At 40.8% G+C, this 18,933-nt stretch overlaps 1 protein-coding gene across 1 annotated transcript in view; it reads left to right on the plus strand.

The window, feature by feature from the left end:
- Positions 1-18,933, plus strand: part of BRF1 (BRF1 RNA polymerase III transcription initiation factor subunit) — a gene marked incomplete at its 3' end in the record, with an annotated part of 159,380 nt that overhangs the window by 50,735 nt on the left and 89,712 nt on the right. Inside the window, exon 4 of the mRNA XM_015823490.1 lies at positions 1,454-1,485. Coding sequence (XP_015678976.1) covers positions 1,454-1,485 — 32 coding nt within the window. The remainder of the gene's footprint in view (positions 1-1,453; positions 1,486-18,933) is intronic.

The following is an 18,933-nucleotide window of genomic DNA, read 5'->3' on the forward strand; positions in this document are numbered from 1 at the left end:
AAAGAATCAATGCAGGCTGTGTAGTTTTGTATGTTTATGTTAAGCTAAGTATAACTGATTTACAATACCAGTAGATCTTTGCATTTTACTCTAACACAATATATGCATACTTTTTAAAAGCCTGCATACCACATGTTTGTATCGAAACTACATGTCATATTCTTGTAGTGTAGTATATTTTTATTGAGAACTGAACAGTGAATTATGAAAGTTTTTTCCTTAAATCTTACTTCTGCTATGGCAGTAAATAAATCACTATCTGCTTCTGTTTCTTCATCTGCAGTATTAGAAAAATTAAGATTTACTATATAAATTAATTTAAGTATTATTGATTTCATTAAGGATTTGCTAGTTAAATGACCATGGATACCTCATTTCTACCTAATAAAATATAAGGATTTTGGCAATTTGCTGAATTAAATCAAACTAATATTCAGTATGTTCCTTACTCAGCTGAATGATTTACATACATTTTTTTTATTTAGCAAATTTATATGGCTGCCCATCTCAATGAATGTGAATGTACAGTCAGCTGCAATTAAAAACAATATGACAACTATTCATTAGAATTTATATGGCTGCCCATTTCAATGAATGTGAATGTACAGTCAGCAGCAATTAAAAACAATACGACAACTATTCATTAGAACAAATAAATATAAACAAAAATTAAGATTGCTGGAGAGGTACAATATAATCTTGATTGAAAGGAAAATAAGCTTAGTACTTCATTCAGTCTGCTTCTGAAATGATTTTGAGAATAAAATGGACTGCAAGTGAACAGATGATGGCAGGGTAAGAAAGAGCCGAGCTCCCAATGATAAAAATACAGATATAATGTATAATTGGACATGCTTCCCACCTATTTTGACAATATTTACTAGGTAATGCTGCATGTGTTGAACTAAAAGTACACACACAATTTACTAGAACCTAGTAGAGATCAAAGTTTGAATTGGAGGTTGGGTTCACAAAGCAAGCCTGATCCTGTTTTGGGACAACCCATAACTATTTTTATCGAAGGAGGAAAATCGTGATTTGGTTAAAGATTGGAGAGATGAAGTTTGGGATTCTGGATTTTATTAAGATTTATTCTCCATCCCTTGGGACAGTTGCTATGCAGTACAGAGGCTGCTAAACTTTGGCAGAGGTTTTGTGCCTCTTAACAGTTAGTTCTGTTTTGAAATCTGTATGCATTGTTGGCTAAGATAACCATTTAAAACTTAAGCAAAGTGTTTCATATAAAGCCAGAACAAAATCCAACTTAAATATTTGTGTGCATCCTCCCTCCCCCCTTTTAAATCCTCACCATTTCCTTGCTAAGAACTGGAATATTTAGATGTCCTGTTTTGTGTGCTTCCAGAATAAAATGCTTTTGTCTTTTCCTTGTTGACAGTCAAATACTATATAGCAGGAATGAGTATGCTCTTAAGTTCCTTAACCTCAGGAATAGACATGCTGCTTGACCTCAGCGACCTCCTTCAGGTAATTGTAACTGCTTTTGTTTAACTATTCTATTAAAACATTAACACATGCCAAAAACTGAAAACAGAGAGATTATAATAGCAGCTTTACTGAAGCAACTTTCATTATCTTTTTCTCCCATTTAGCAGTATTGGTTCATTTAGTGCAATAAGAATCAGGTGTTTGGTATATATCACTCCATTTTACAAATAACAAATCAACAGTATAATTGTGATGCTAATAATTAGACTGCAAATGCAGTGGGCTTTATACTCTGTTCAGATTTATGTTTATGTATTTTATTTTAAAAGTATATTTAAAAATACTGGCAAAAGCAGGTATTCAGTTCTATAAAGCTGGAGGGAAATTATTTTAGCAGAAACTTCAGAAGTTGGCTTGAAAGAAGAATACTGGCAAAATTATATATGTATTATTTCTTAAGGAGCAGTTTTCACAACTTAGGGCTCATCTTGGGATGGAAATTCCAAGAATCCAGCATCTGGAATGTTAGAGATGATTTCCCCACATATGTTATGATGATTAGATGAACTTGTCATCTGCATGAAAATGATTCAACTGAAATATGCAGGGTGATGCAAAAACCAGCGGTCCCCAATTTTTATGGCTTCATGGATCGAAGGCAGTGGAGGTGGTGATGGGGGATGGTTTTGCACGTGCAATCCAGATCCTGCGCATGCTCAAATGAAGCTTCGTGTGCACGCCTGTTGCTTGCATGGCCCAGTTGCCTACAGGATTGGTACTGGTCCACAGACCAAGGTCCCTTCCAGATTCTATTCTATTCTATTCTATTCTATTCTATTCTATTCTATTCTATTCTATTCTATTCTATTCTATTCTATTCTATTCTAAAACATATAAGGAACGGTTGCTGGAATTGGGTATGTCTAGTTTAACGAAGAGAAGGACGAGGGGGGACATGATAGCAGTGTTCCAATATCTCAGGGGCTGCCACAAAGAAGAGGGAGTCAAGCTATTTTCCAAAGCGCTTGAAGGCAGGACAAGAAGCAACGGGTGGAAACTAACCAAAGAGAGAAGCAACCTAGAACTAAGGAGAAACTTCCTGACAGTTAGAACAATTACCCAGTGGAACAACCTGCCTCCAGAAGCGGTGAATGCCCCAACACTGGAAGTTTTAAAGAAGAAACTGGACAGCTATTTGTCCGAAATGGTATAGGGTTTCCTGCCTGAGCAGGGGGTTGGACTAGATGACCTCCAAGGTCCCTTCCAACTTTATCATTATTATTATTCTATTCTATTCTATTCTATTCTATTCTATTCTATTCTATTCTATTCTATTCTATTCTATTATTATTTCCTTATTAAATGGATAATTTGCAACATCATTCTTGTCTTTATGATATCTGATTTATCTATTATGGTCTTAGATATATTGGATTAGAGTATGTCTCACTTAGCAACTCTTATTTTAGCAACCATTCGTGGTTATGATGGTGATGAAAAAGTAACTGCATTATTCTCACATTTACAACTTTTACAGAAGAAAAGAAAAGCTTAAGTAAGATCATAACCACAGTTGTGGTTTCAATAAGTGACTAATTAACTCGATGACAGAGTTGCCAGCTCCAATGTGGTTGCTAGACAAAGACTACTTGCACTGCTAAATCTTATCAAAAGTTTTCAGCTTTTCTGATCTTTCTTTCAAAATGCTGTTTAGCACAGAATTATATTAATAGCTAACTACATAATATATTATAAACTATATATTATTATCTATTGTGGCCTCTTTCAATCATATGCCTTTTCTGGAAATAAAATTGAAAAAAAAATAACAAACTGAAGATTTGGATACCAAGCTGTCAGTCTTTATAATAGAGAAGTAATGTATTCTGTATTAGTACATATTATCAAAATACATGCAGGCAGGAAACAAATAAATATGCAGATTTATGCCAGTTACAAGCCCTTATTTTAATATATGTTAATATAATTTGTTTGTAATGTTGGTGTTTAAGAAACAATTTCTTAAAATTTTTATTTAATTTATAAAGTCAATATTAATGCAGTGGAATTTATTACAAGCTCAAAACTGAATTCCAAAATAATTTGAAGAATTCTTAAAAAGAGCATTTTAGATAATACTTTCCAAAAGCAAATCACATCTTTTTCATATAGTAGTAATGAGGGAATGTTGGTTATCCCTACATCTGCTGGGAGACAGAGTCAGTGATTTTCCCAGAATAATAAAAAAGAACAGCTTTTCTCTTTCAGTAGAAGGAAATCAGTCTTTTTCTGATGTGATCATAACTAACAGGGAAGACACAGCAATCAGACTGGAATTAATGGAGAATTAACTTTGGGTAAAAGTAATTGCGTAATACTGCATTTCTTGATTTTATGGGGAAATTAAAAGGAAATTAAATCATACATCTACCTTGAAATTGAAGAAAATGGATTATATGGCAGGAGTAGTTAATGGAAAAAATGAGTCAAAACTTTCTGAAAAATGGAGAGACTAAAAGCAAAACTACACAAGTCCAACAAAGAAGAAAAATGGAAAACCAGAGAAGAAGCCGACATTTAGTGAATTTAAAAAACCCACACAAATACAAAACAGAAAGAGGAATAGAAGAAATACATATTATTAGCTCAGATTTGTAGAGATATTATCAAGAAAATTAAATCTCAAAATTATCTGAGATTGGTAAAGAAAATAACAGGTTTTTTCAAACTTATTGGAAAATAAAGAGAGAAAGAAACTGAGCTGTTGAGAGAAGATAGTGTAAAGGATAACAGAACAAAGGCAGAATTACTCAGTTCCCATTTTGATTAGTCTTCCCTAATCCCACTGGGTATTTGTGAAAAACAGGTTCAAGGAACATAGTTCCAGCTTGAGACTTAAGAGAAATATAGTCAAAGATCTATTTACTTTGAATGAGTTTAAATCTCAAGAGATAGACGAATTGCATTCTAGGATACCAACGAACCCTCTGACGGTTTGGCTGAAGCTCTATTCTTATCTTTAAAAAGTCCTAAGAGAATGATTGAAGTACAAATGTCTGGAAGAGATAAATATTCTTTTCTTCAGAAAGAGGAAAAAAGAATCTGATCAGATATTAAAGTAATTGTTCTGTAAACACCTTGAAAACAATTTAGTGATTCTTACAGTTATCCTGAATATGTTAAGAACATGTCATTGTTGGACTTGCTTTATTTTTTTAATTGGAACATTGAATGGGTAGATCAGACCCTTAGGGAAGCTGTTGAATGTTATGTAGAAACAGCTTCCAGAATCTCCTCTGAAATGGATGATGCTGATGTGTGGGTGCTTTGTGATACTGGTTTTATAGAGGCCCCAAAGCCTGGACATAGGTGGTTTGAAGTGGGGTTGTTAAAGCTGATAGGAGCCATTCTTGGAGAAGGATGATTTGATGTATCACATGATATAGCTTTTCAGCCTTTGTGCTCCTCCTGAATGCCACATAATCAGATCCTTGGAGGCCTCATTTCCAGATGCTACCAGATTTCCCTGCAATAAAGCTTACTTCATCCATGATTTCATTGTGAATGAGAGGGCAGACATGGCATGCATTACCAAAACTTGAATGGGTGCAGAAAGTGATGTTGCCCACTCAGAGTTATAACCATCTGGGGACATGATTTTAGGGCTGTGGAATTGAGGGTAGAATGGCTGTTGTCAGGTGAAGGAAACTTGTAGAAGCATCTATCCCCAGATAAATGAATATGAAATTATGTGTGAAGTTGGGCTAAAGAAATTAGTTGGGATTGTTCTGTTGTAGTGGCCTTCCTGCTGCACAGCAGCTTCACCACTTAAGGCTGTACCTGGGCTGGTGATCAGAGTTTCTGGGCTTATATTGATGGAAGACCTCAAACTGCCTTCACTCATTGTAAACTCTGAACCAGCTTGGGAGTTCATGGATGGTCAGTGACCCAACTCTCATTGGTGGTCACATGGTAACAAAGGTCCTGGATTGGTCCTGAATGACCTCTTTCTGTCTGCTGATCCTATGGTGCCCCTTGTTTACCAAAGAATACCAGGAAAAGAAGTGGCAGAAGAGCGAGCTAGACTACCAATGGAGAAAGATTGAGAGCAAATCTGACTGGATATGTACACAATCCTAGATTACTGTGATGAAAACCATAGCAAAATTTTCTTTTCTTCTCTTTTTCTTCTCTTACAGTGTGCACAGTGTACTATTAAGTAGTCCCTATTTAGGCTATTTCTCACTCTTTTAGAAATGGAGAGGCCTAAACATTTTCATGACTGCTGCAAGACATCTGATAGATAAAATTGCTCAAATCCGACAAGCTTGATCTGACTGAGGCTGATCTTGTTTTGTTATCTGGGAGGAGTTTGTACCATAGATACTTGTATATCTTGGGGAGGTGGGCAGGGTCCCCAGAGCTATGAGTGTCTCCACCTGCTGGCTAGATCTGTTTCCTTCTTGGCTAGTTAAGTGTGCCCCAGGGATGATGTGTGATTAGGTCCAAACAGCAGTAAGTTGTTCCTTGAATGACCAGGGTATTCCCTCCTTCCTTGAAAGAGGTGTCATGCACTTCTATCTTAAGAAATCAACATTGGTCTCAATAGACAATTTTCATCCAGTTTTCAATCTTTTCTTTTTAGGAAGGTGATAGAAAAGGTGGTTGGACTGTAACTCCAGAGGACTCTGGGAGAAATGAACTCTCAGTATTCTTTATAGTCAGGTTTCAGAATGGAATGTAGCACTGAGATAATAATAAAGTTTATGGATGATCTTTGGCAGGATCAAGATAGAGGTGGCACAATTCTTTTGAGCCTCTTTGATTTCTCACAGTTTTTGATATTATCACTCATGGTATCCCCTGGATCAACTTTAGGGACGGAAAGTTGGGTACTCTTTTACCATGTTTTTCTTTCCTTTCTCTGAATACTGTGTGCAACGCTTGCAGTTCCTCAGAGCTTTATGCTCTTTTCCCCTCCTATTTAACATCTACATAAATTGCTAGGAGAAAACATCCAACGGCATGTGGTCGGGTATAATCAGTGTATCTGTTTTATTGTATACCTTGACTTGCTGACCAAGTGATACTCTAGTGCAGGGGTGTCAAACTGCCAGCCCGCGGGCTGGATATGTCACGCCAAAACTGCGCCCACCCCATTGCCGGCAATGGGAAAAAAGTCAAGATATATCACGACACATCATGTGACGTTGCGAGTTTGACACCTGTGCTCTAGTGAGTTGTCCTGGTGCTTGATGGCTGTTAGGATCCGGTGTGAATGAACAGGCTTGGCTCCCTAACTAGTATGGCCAATGCATGGAGTGGAATTGATTTTTGATGGAAACTCTGTTACCGGTGAATAAATTCTGTCTTGACTTCAAGTGAATCATTAAAAATGCATTTTTAAACTGTTTAAAGTTAATCACTTTAGCCATTAGAGCTTTTGAAGAATGGTGTACAACTATTTTTAAAGCAAAGAAATTTATTCAGTATTACATAACACTCTTTTTATTAAGCACAGCAGGTTCTCCAAAACTTTCAGAAGATGAACTTAACGAATCTAACTGGAACTGTTTGTGACATAGACCTCCTTTAAAATCTAACATTAAGAATTGACCAGGAAGATAATCTATAGGTGGCACCCCAAACCATTAAATTTTAATGTTTTTAGGTTGTATTGACAGAATTGCAAGCAGATTGGTATATACAGTATTACCACCTTTGGAGCGATGCTTAATTAGTCATTACTTATCAAAAGTGCAAAATAATCCAGTACTCTTTGAAAATGAAATTTGTTGTTTCACTGTCCATATTTCCTAAGGCATATAAATTGATGGAACATATTAAATTGATTCAGTTCCTGCCAGATTTTTATACTGGAAAACTAGAATGTACCTTTTATTGAATCAGAAGTATTTTGAGGTATGGGAATTTGCTTTGGCTGAAAAAATAATGTGGCAGTGTTGCTTATTTTACTTCCAGTATTTTATGATTTATTGCTTGTTCAAATCAATCAATCAATCAATCAATCACATTATTAGCTAACTAGCTAGTGCATAGCACATAGTGTCATTATCAGGACATATGGTACATTTTTTTCCTGGGCTACTTGTTTAAATTGCAGAGGCAAACATTCTTTTTATGATTACCCTTTTAAAAATACTGAATCTATGTTTAAAAAGAAAATAGCATAGCATTCAACCTAATTTTATGAGTTTGCATGTGTAGAGTTAAAATAAAATGTAATGGGAAAGCATCCAGATAAGAACTGTCTCTCCATCTTTAGTAGTTCAGCTTATCTGAACCACATCCCACCAGTTAGTTGTGCCTTGGCTCACTTGCTTTTGAATTATTAGGCCAAGTCTAATGGCCATGTTTTCCAAGAATTTTCCATGATTCTTGAACTGCAACATTGCTCTACCTCAGTGATTAGAAATAGTTCTAAAAACAGCTGGCAGTAGAAGGGGATGACAGTGGTGAAGTCAAGCAGGAAGATTCATGGGCAAGGGAGAGGACTGATCAGTGAAGTAGGAAATAAGTTGCAGTGTTTGATCCAGAGGTAGATTGAATCTCCTGCCTCTTGCTCTCCTTATGGATTGGGAACTAGGCTAGAGGATGGTACTTTATTGTGATTGTGAGAAGAACTCAATGCAAACAGCAACGGGGTTAAATGGACTAATTATCTGATCAGATGTGGAGCAGAGTTTAAAGCAAAATCAGCAATCAGACGATTTGAATTGAATTAGCCCACACAGACCTCTGTTTTAAAAATATATGTATTTTTCCAATGGTGTACCTTTTCTATGTCTCTTTTTCTTTCCATCTGCCTGTTCATTCAGTGATAAGAAAGTCTCAAGCAGGTGTTACAGTGGGTGTGTTAGGTATTGGTATTCTGCACTTGGACATACTGCTCTTTTGGTAAAGTTAATCTTGAACATTTGGTACAACCAGATTTAAATCAAAAGGTCTCTTGGTGTCCTTTGTAGACATAGCTTCTGTTTATTCTGTTTATGAGATAGTATAAGGATAGAATAGAAGTGACTTTTTTGTTTGTAGCTTAACAGTTTTGAAATATAAATTGAAATATTTTCCATTGTTTTTTGTCCAGCCACTGAAACTTGAGCAGTATTAAAGTACAGAAGATATTCCCACATCTGAGATATTCCCATCTTCTATTATGTTGTCAGGGGCTCAGATCTAAATGCTGACAAAATTGAGTATCTGATACTGTTGGGGATAGCAATACCTAGGGCAGAAAAGGAGGCCCTGAGCAGGCAGTCAGAAGCTTATTGAGAAATAATCTAATATCTATCCTTGGTTCCAGAAATCCAAGTCTCGGGAATGACAAAAGACACTGAAGTTTTACCATAGGTAGTGTTATGAAGTTGCCTCATAAGAGCATGAAGATTCTGGTCTATGGTTTTAAATAGCACCAGAACTACCCACCGTTTCCACTTTTTAAACTCCCAGCAGAGTAGTATTGTGGTGTATTCATACATAATCCCCAAGAGTTCTAGTAATGTCAGATAATATACATTCTAGCACTATGTAAAACAAGTAAATTATCCTTTTGCTTTTTGGGTCTCTGCAGTGTGTGGGCTTTCACACATGTATGGATAAGAAAGTGCTAGAGCAGGGGTCCCCAATCCCCGATTTGTGGACTGGTACTAGGCCGCGGCATGCCAGCAACCGGCCCGCACAAACAAGCAAAGCCCTATCTATGGGATGCAGGCAGCACACAAAACCACACCCCCTCCTGTCGGTGGAAAAACCTCTCTCCATGTAACCGGTCCCTGGTGCCCAAAAGATTGGGAACCTCTGTGCTAGAGCACCTGCCCAGCCATGGCTGGTCTGAAAAGGTCAGTCTAATTAATACTTGGCTAAGAAATTAGGACTCTGTTGGTATCTTTTCTGACTCACACAAGCATACACCTTTTAATAACATTGGTTAGTTGGAAAAAATGCTATCAGGGTCCTGATTTTTTTGTTATGCCAGACTAACAAAGCACTCCCTCCTACAATATCTCCTTGGATAAAAATCACCAGGAAATACTAGATCTGTAGGATATCCCAGTATGCTGGTTGGGGAATTCTGGGAGTTGAAGTCCACACATGTTAAAGTTGCCAAGATTGAAAAATACAGGGACATACACACACGCATAAACCAACCAATCCTGAAAGGAGTTGCAAACCATTACCACTTGCCAGCAGAACTACATGGCTTTGTCCTTGGAGTTACTAGGAGTCAAACGTGATTCTAAGGAGACTTTATCTAGTGCTGCAGTTCAGCAGTGTCAGATATCTGTAAATGGCTGCTTTAGTGAAATGGTAGGCCTGCCCCACGGATAGCTAGTGGCATCTCTGTTCCACTATGCATTCAAAGGGATGGCTTGGGTTTGCATATACAGGGAGATTACTCCCAAGGCCTTCTGTTTCTGCTGAGCAGAAAATTGTTGATCCATTTAGAACAAAGGTAGTAGCTGAGTTTCAGAGCTGGTCAAAGAAGAGAAGTAACATTCTTCTCAGCCTCTTGAGTAAAGGTTTAAATCCACTAGAAACTTTATAAAGCCCAGGAAAATAAGTAGGAGAGTTTAGGAATCTGTTTATCTCTAAGTTAAACAAGCCTACACAGAAAAGTTAGAATTTTAATCTATATTTTACTGTATATTGCTAAAGCTTAATACTTTGACCCTGTATTTATTTTCTCAGTATAAGCTTTGTAATTGTGTGTTTTATTTAACTTGGAAGTTTTTTAAAAAACATTTTAATATGAAATGTAAATACAGGGTATAATGAACTAAATTTGTTATTATACAGTAGAACTTCCATATATTTTAAATATACTGATAAACAATAGAATCAAATAATGCTCTCTCTTTTCAGCAAAATTGCCTTTAAATTAGAAACAGAACAGCATCTTTTTGTGATCTACCCATAGGATTTTTCTGTGGAAGATTCTTTTAAATTGTGAGCTGTGATTTGAATAGCTTTGTATATTTTATTTCTTTTCCTGTTGGATGTTTTGCATGTGACTAAGTTAAAAAGGGATTTTTGCATTCCTTCTTTTCCTTTTTTTTAAACAAAGGTTGATTTTATTTATCTTTTTGTAAGATTGGTCTGCCTCCCAAAGGGAAGAGGGGAAGAAAGAGATGATTCCATTTGTCACATGCTTCAACAGCATAGGGATAGGCAGAAACACCACCGAGTTTTTTTCTTTGTTTCTTACGTTTATTTTTCCTTTACATTTGACAGAAAAGCCACATTGATGATTAAAACCTTCTCTCTCTTATAAGCGGGGGTAAGGAGTAGAAAGCCAGTTGATGTGCTCCCCAGAAGATAAGGGGTAGCAAAGCTAGGGTGTGTGGACCCAAAAGACTTCAAAGAGAGGTTTGAGATCTTCAGCCTTTTGTTCATATCACTCCAACCATATAATAGCATAGTGATGGCAAACTTTTGGGCTTAGTGCAGTGGTTCTCAACCTGTGGGTCGGGACCCCATTTGGGGTCGATCGACCATTTCACGGGGGTCGCCAAGCAAGGCTGTCCGCCATTTTTTTTGTCCGCCATTTTTTTTGTCCGCCATTTTTTTCCCTTTTCCGGCGGGTGCCTTACCTCCCTTGGGCTGGGCCAGCTGGTGGTCGGCCTGCTCCGTCTCTGCCGCTTGCCAGCTATGCCTCGGCCGGCGCAGGGGGCAGAACCACGCATGCGTGGCGCTCCTGGGCAGGGAAAGTCCTCGACTTACGACCGGTTGGGTAGTCCTTGACTTACGACCGGTTTAGTCCTCAACTTACGACCGGTTGGGGTCGCGGCATTAAAAAGGTTGAGAACCACTGGCTTAGTGTATCAAAAATGCAGAAAATATGTAGCTTGACTCTTCTGGTATATCACACCCCACTCTGAACAAAAGGGAAACAATTCTTTATCTCTCTTTCTTCCCCTCCTCTCACTGCCACATCTAGGACATCCTGAACAGTGGCACTCGGTAGCTTCAGTAGCAGTGCTGAGGTAGAGGCCCGGGCAACCACCACTGCCACTCAAGAAGTCCACCTCATATCATTCCCCAGGGGGTGATTGCCAAGGTGGCCCAGCACTTCCCAGGATCTGCTGAATGCTGCTTTACTTCAGGCAATGCTCTCTTTTTGTTGAGAAGCCCCTGTGGCCTACCTGAGGCTGTACAAGGCCTTCATTCTTGAAGCGGCTTTAGAGAATGTTCAGTGGCTTCTGCAGCCACTGAAAACCATGCAAAAGCATTCCCCATTCTTGCACGATTTTCAGAAGGTCCAGAGGCCCTGAATTGTATCTGAAGAGGGATGAGAGGGAAGAAAGGAGAGGAGAGAGAAAAGAGTAAAGGAGGGGAGAAGGAAGTAGGAAGGTTGGAGGAGAGAGTGGTGAAGGAAAGAGAAGAGGAGAGGAAGAAGAGGGAAGTAGGGAAGAAAGAGAAGAAAGGGAGAAAGAAGGTAGAGAAGAAGGAGTGTGGATGCAGTGAAAGGGGAAATGGCGAGCAACACCAAAAGTCGTGTATATGTATTTCATTAAAAGTATCTTACATATAAGAATGTTAAAAGAATGTATGTTAACATCTGATAAATATCACGGTATATGTATGGGGGAGAGTTTGGGGGGGGGGGAAAGAGCATGGTTCTCATGCTAACTCTGTAGGGTCCAGAGGCTCACAACGGGACAATGCACTGCAACCAACTCATTGCAGCCAGCTTGCCATGGCCAACTCGCCGTGACCAATTCACCACGGCCAATTCACCACGGGACAACTTGCCATGGGACAATTTAACAATTCAATTTAATTATTTAAAATAAACAAAAAATTATTATTTTTTATTCACATTTCATTTTGTCTCTCCTTTTGCATCCTTTCTTTAATGATTCTATTCCACTATTTCTTTGATAATAGTGTAACTCTTGTACTGCAGCGAGTTGTCCTGTGGCGAGTTGGCCATATAGCAAGTTGCAAGTCGGCGAGTTGGTTGTGGTCAGTTGGTTGTGGTGATTTGTTTGCGGCTGTGGCAAATTGTCACAGAGGCTGCATGAGAGTATATCACATTCTCTCATGGCCTCCACAGCCTCTGAAAATTGTACAAGTACAGAGGGTGCTTTTGAGAATACTTATCAGGTGTTGGTGAACACTGAGTTGTCATCCGAAACATCATGGCATGTCACTTTTGCCCATTACTAATTCCCAGATTTTCTGAAACTGCTCTTTTGCTTATTTTGATTGCTATCCATTTTCCTGCCTATTATTAAATAGCTAAGCAATTATTACAAGCAAAATGCAAGGAAAAAGAACACTATCTTTGCATGCCTTGTTTTTTCTTTTCTGAGAAATGGTGTATATTGGAACTAGAGCAGCCAACTCCAACTTTGTGCTTATCAGATACTTTAGAATTCATTTGTACTGCTTAAGCACTGTAGGAGTTTAAATTGAACATATCTAGAAAGCATGAGTTGAGGAGGACTGAACTAGAGGACAGAGCAAATAAATAGGCAGTATTAACAATGAGGAGAATGTGAAATTCATAGAGAAGCTCTCCAAGGACTTACAGATCCAAAAGAATGCATATAGTATGTAATACAGTAATATAATGTACAGAGCAAGGCAGACATATACCTTTCTTTTTGAGAAATAAACAAATTTGCTGGGTTACAGATTCTGCTTAAAAAGGGCTATCTTAACACATAAAACCTCAGAGCAGACCTAAGATGTGTGAAGTTAAACAGAAAAACTTTTGAAACAGAACTAAATGACTCATCCTACTTAAATAACTCAAAAAAAAAACCCTACTAGTTTAGAATGACATTCAGTTTGAACAGTGGAAATCAGATTCCTCTATTAAAGAATAAATTCCCTCAAAGGTTCAAATGGCTCCCATCATACTGATATTTTGAAGGGCCTAGATCAGGGGTAGGCAACCTTGGCTCTTTTATGACTCGTGGACTTCAACTCCCAGAATTCCTGAGCCAGCTAGCTGGCTCAGGAATTCTGGGAGTTGAAGTCCACGAGTCATAAAAGAGCCAAGGTTGCCTACCCCTGGCCTAGATGAAGATGTAGCTCTTAGCCAAGGATATTGGCAAGGATGTGTGACACCCCTTTTCTTTTTTCTTGTTTCCATCTGGGTTTGTTTTCTGTGCCATCTCTGTTACTTTGTTTTCTTTTCTTTTGTGTTGGTATTTTTCTTTGTTTTTAAATGTTTTTAGCAATTCGTAAATTGCGCCAAGTGGCTAGGAGTCAGGGGGCATCTAAAATTATTTTTTTTATTATTGTTATTTCTACCCAGAAACAGATGGGTAGAAATAAATGCAGTTTTGTTTACTCCAGCAAACTGATATTGAGAGGTTTCCCAGTTCTGGAACTGGTTAATTTTATTACTGCTTGTAATCATTGATAGCTTTTATTGTTTTGTTACAATGTTAAATTGGGAGATTTACTAAAAATAACATCGTGTATTTTTATGAGTTTTGAGTTATACACTATATTCTCCTTCCAACTTTTTATATAATTTAGATCTGCCAGTTTTTATATTTCTTTGTATAATTCAATTCAAATATCCTTATTTTGGAAAAAAACCCTCACTGCATTATAGATTTTTACAAGCACAGGCTTGCAGATAGAATGTGGTGGTGGGGAGACTCACAACAATCAAACATTGAAGAGTAGAAAATAGTCTCTTTGTGCAGAAACTCTGCTCTAAATTGACAGCTAAGATTTGAAAAGAAAGAGTTGGAAAATGTATACAATTTTGAAGTGTGGCAGTCTGAATATAGAGCAATCTAACTGCTCTTATTCAGTGATTTGATTTCTCCACAAGGGCAACTCCCATTTTCTGGAAAAGCTTCTTGATTTACTATAGTGTGAGCCCATAATCTATAGTTGTATTAAAGAAATAATTCAGAGAGCCTCAATACATCTATAAATGCCTCCTTAAGAAACCAGTTTGACCTTCTCAATGATCACTTGTTAATAATTATTTTTCCTCTGAAATATTTATTTTGTCTGCTCCTGAATGAAACTGTCCGTTCTCCAGCACTTGAGATGGAGAATCCACCATTGGGTAGTAGACTGTATTCCTGCCCAATCAGATCAAGTCAGCCAAAGTTGCCACGCCCGTCCTGGACCGTTGATCCCCAGTCTTTGACTTGATCTTGCCCAGGACAGACGTTGCAAGTTTGGCTCTAGGCAGGTACAGTCATTGGTGGATTTCCATTCCCAATTTAAAAATCTTAGTTCAGTGCTTACAATTTGGATTCCTTCTTTCCCCTCACAGCATTCCCTGTGGGTATTTACAAGAGTCTAACGGCTGTTAGTCTCAGATCTGTTTGTTTGATAGGATTGGGCCTGGCAGGGAATCGGACGGGGTTGGGTTCGTTTCCCGAATAGGAGACCAACGGCTCAGGCCTAACGGAGCTTGCGGCTGCAACCCCGTAGACAGATCAAACGGACAGAAACGGGCCCCGGGAAACGCTCTCGCATTGTCGATCTACCTTAAATTGTTGCCCGGTAGAAGGCCACGGCTGGGGTTTTTTCCAGCTACACAGGCCTCACGGAGCTCGCGGCTGCGGCTCCATAGACTCGCCCGCGTACAGCAAGTCGGGGGGGAAGCCCCTGGATTTCCTCCGACAGCGTTTTTTCGTCCGCGAGGCTGCTGCTGCAGTCATCGGGACCGACAGCATTTTCCTTCGCGAGGCTGCGGCCGCAGTCCTCGTAATTTGTTATTAGCCTTTATTGATTGCGGAGCTGTGCGCGCGCGCGCGTTCGGCTTCCTTTACAATCGGCGTTTTTACAGCTATCGGAGACAGGGAAATAGTTTCCTTTGCTCCGATTCCTCGCTTCTTGACAGTTTGCGTGCGGAGGCTCCTGAGAGTACGGGGGGGGGGGAAATATTTCCCTGGCTCCTGCTTGTGCTACAGAAACGCCATTTTGGGCCTCGTGGTCCTTGAATCGCCCGCAGTGGCCATTTTGAAACCGCAATTTGCACAATTGCTCCCAAATTACAAATTTTAGTGAAATAAGATAAATTGTTAAACCTATTGTCTACATACCCATTGTCAGATAGTCTTTCCCTTTCTTCTAATTGCGGCAATATTGGGTGACCTATTATCCTTAACAAGGTAGGCCGCCATTTTAAGCCGGCCGCCATTTTGAGATCTTCTTTTTTACAATACAGAGTCAGAACCCTTCCTTTATTCCTATTGAGATTCTTTAAATTACTATTGGCTCATTGTTTCAACTTTGGTGTCTCCTGGTTATTTATTTTATCATTGACTAATTGGCACTATACTGGGATTCGAGACGCCCCCTTTAGCGTGTCTGTCCTTATCCACAGTGTTTAAGTACGAATTCCAGGCTCCCCTTATAGTGTGTCTGTCCTTATTCGTACGTAATATCTCCCTTGGATTCCAGGTGCCCCAGCAGTGTACCTGTCCTTATCCAACCGGGAATTATATCTGGGTTCCAGGTGTCCCTGTAGTCCGTCTGTCCTTACCCAGAGTTTGACATTCTCCTGATAACAGGAACCCCTATTGTGTTTCAGGGTTATTGGAGAATGGAGGAAACTACTCTTTCCTCAATGAGTGCCCTGCCTTCCTCATCAGGTACTTCTGGTACAGAAGGCGCTGGTAAAGCGACTCACAAGAGCCATTCTACCACCAAAACTTCTAAACAGACAGATAAACAAGCTACCAGGAGGCACCAAGCCTTGGAAAAAGAGTTCTCCAAAGCACAGAAAAGAGCTAGATTGGAGACAACTGAGTCTGCGGGGTTAAACTTGGAATTACCCCTTGGGGTTTCAACTTCTCCCAGGGGTGTCTGGTCGAGTGGGGATTGTTTCCCTATTCCCGCGCAGACCAGGATGGAAGAGGTTTCCCCAGGTCCCCAACCCTCCACGTCTAGGGTAGCGCAGGGGATTCCGGAGGCCACATTTACACCTACTGCGGCGGGGCTTCGCCCGGCTGAACCAATTCCCTTTCCTTCGGAGGAGCGCCTAGCGCTATTAATTGCACAGGCGGTTGACCGTGCCCTTGACGCCAGGGCTAGGGCCGCTAGACCAATATCAAGCTTGCCCACTCCTGTTCCCCAACCGGAAGTGGAGGCTCATTATGTCCCATCTTCTCCTTCTGGGTCTGTTGTTTCTGAGGACTCATACCTCAACCAACCTCCCCCTGGTCAGGAAATTCTAATGTCAGAGGAGGAAGACGTTCCTCCAGAGATTCCTACATTTACGGGCTTATTTAACCCTGCCTTTTTTGTCACCATCCTGCGTAAGGCCACGTCTATGGCTCATCTAGGACAGGGATCCTCATCAACTGAGGCTCCCGCTCTTCCAGATCTGGAGGCGGCTCCAGTTTACGTTGAACCTGTTGCAACACAACATCGTATTCCCTGTCCTTCCCTGTTTCTGACTGCAATCAAGAAGCAGTGGTCCTCTCCGGCGTCACTTCCCTTACCAGGTAACACAGATAAGAAACTGTATAATGTTGCCAAGGAGCTGGAGGAAGCATTAGAAATTCCTGAGGTGGACGAACCCTTAGGGCCCCTGGTATCGGCCACGGCCATATCCGGTGAGTTTTCAGAGGCCCTTAAGGCTGAGGAGCGCAAGTGCGAGTCCACCTACAAGAGAACGCACCAGGCAGCTGCCTGGGCGATCAGGACCGCAACTTCGGCCTCCTTTTTCAGCAGGGCCGCCCTCACCTGGCTCCGGGAACTCCAAGCACGGGTTCCAGCGGAGGATGTCCGCACGCACTTGGATCTCAGTAAAATGGTGGCAGCCACTGAATATGCGTCGGACGCATCTTTGCAGGTCGCTAGGTTTTCTTCCAGGGCTATGGCGTCCAACGTTACTGGACGACATATGCTCTGGTTGAAAAATTGGCAAGCCGATGCCAAGTCCAAATGGAAATTGGCAGCGGCTCCCTATCAGGGTTCTAAATTATTTGGGGATTCTCTGAATCCTTACTTGATAGAGAACAAGGACAAACGCAAGGTCCTCAAAGACTTGCTCAAACGACCAATCAAGAGGGCTGGTTATTTTCAACGCAAGCAGTCCTTTCGGGGGGGGACCAAGATACACCTATTCTCAGCCTTTTCGTTCCCGCCAAGGCAAGACAGGCAAGATAGGCAGCCGGACAGACAAAATCCCGACCCCAGACAACAACCTCAGGGGAAACGGCCCTTTCGAGGGAACAATAGACCTTTCCGCCGTTCCAGGTGACTCTTCAACGGCACCTCCCATAGGGGGCAGACTCTCTCTGTTTGCCCACCGTTGGGAGACTACCACCACGGATACGTGGGTAATCAACACTATCCGACACGGTCTACATTTGGAATTTGTCTCCTACCCCCCAAATCGGTTCCTATCCTGTCCATACCCCCGGAACCGCACAAAACTAAGGCTGATGAACGAGGCTATCCATCATCTGCTTCACATCAGGGCCATAGAACCCGTACCGCTGGATCAGAGAGGTCAAGGATTCTACTCCATCCTCTTTGTCATACCAAAAGCGTCAGGGGAATGGAGGGCTATTCTAGACCTAAAGGACTTGAATTTTCATGTAGCTTACCACAAATTCAAGATGCAAACGCTCCGTTCCATCTTGGGAAGCGTCAGAAAAGGGGACCTCCTGACGTCTATCGACCTCACGGAGGCGTACCTTCATATCCCTATCTCTCTGATCCATCGACGGTTTCTACGGTTTGCATTCAAAGGGAGTCACTTCCAGTACAGGGCGCTCCCTTTTGGCCTCTCATCAGCTCCCAGAGTATTCACCAAAGTCTTGGCGGTCCTGGCAGCACATTTACGATTGATACCAGTAAGAGTCCACTGTTATCTGGACGACATTTTGATTCAGTCTTCGTCCGTCCAGACAGCATTGACGGACCTAAAAATGGTGATAAAATTGCTCCAGGACCACGGATTTTCGGTGAATTTTCCAAAGAGCCACTTAAACCCCACAACGAGGCTCTTACACCTGGGAGCCGTCATAGACACCTTGGAATGCCGGGTGTATCTCTCTCAAGATCGCAGGGACGGCATACGGGAGTCGATTCTTCGACTTCGCAGCAGTCGGTCGGCGACGTTGGTCAGTCTCTCCCAGTTAGGGAAGATGATTTCAGCTATAGCGATAGTACCCTGGTCAAGGCTCCACACCAGGGAACTACAACGGTTCATGCTTCCCTTTCAGAGGCGGAACCTTAGTGCTTCTCTCAACAGAGTGGCTCTCCCTCACCACGTGCTACGTTCCCTCAACTGGTGGCTGTCACCAGCCGTCCTCAGAGGGTTGTGTTTCAAGGAACCGGACAGGATTGTCCTCACGACCGATGCCAGCCTGTTCGGTTGGGGGGCTCACATTCAGTCTCACTGGGTACAGGGCCGTTGGTCCGCATCAGATCTGCAACACAATATAAATTGGCTAGAGTTGAGGGCCATCCATCTAGCGCTCCGACATTTTCGCCATCTAGTAACACGGCGACACGTACTGG

The sequence above is a fragment of the Protobothrops mucrosquamatus genome, unplaced genomic scaffold (assembly GCF_001527695.2).
Source record: "Protobothrops mucrosquamatus isolate PMUCROS unplaced genomic scaffold, P.Mucros_1.0 scaffold1886, whole genome shotgun sequence".
Classification (NCBI taxonomy): domain Eukaryota; kingdom Metazoa; phylum Chordata; class Lepidosauria; order Squamata; family Viperidae; genus Protobothrops; species Protobothrops mucrosquamatus.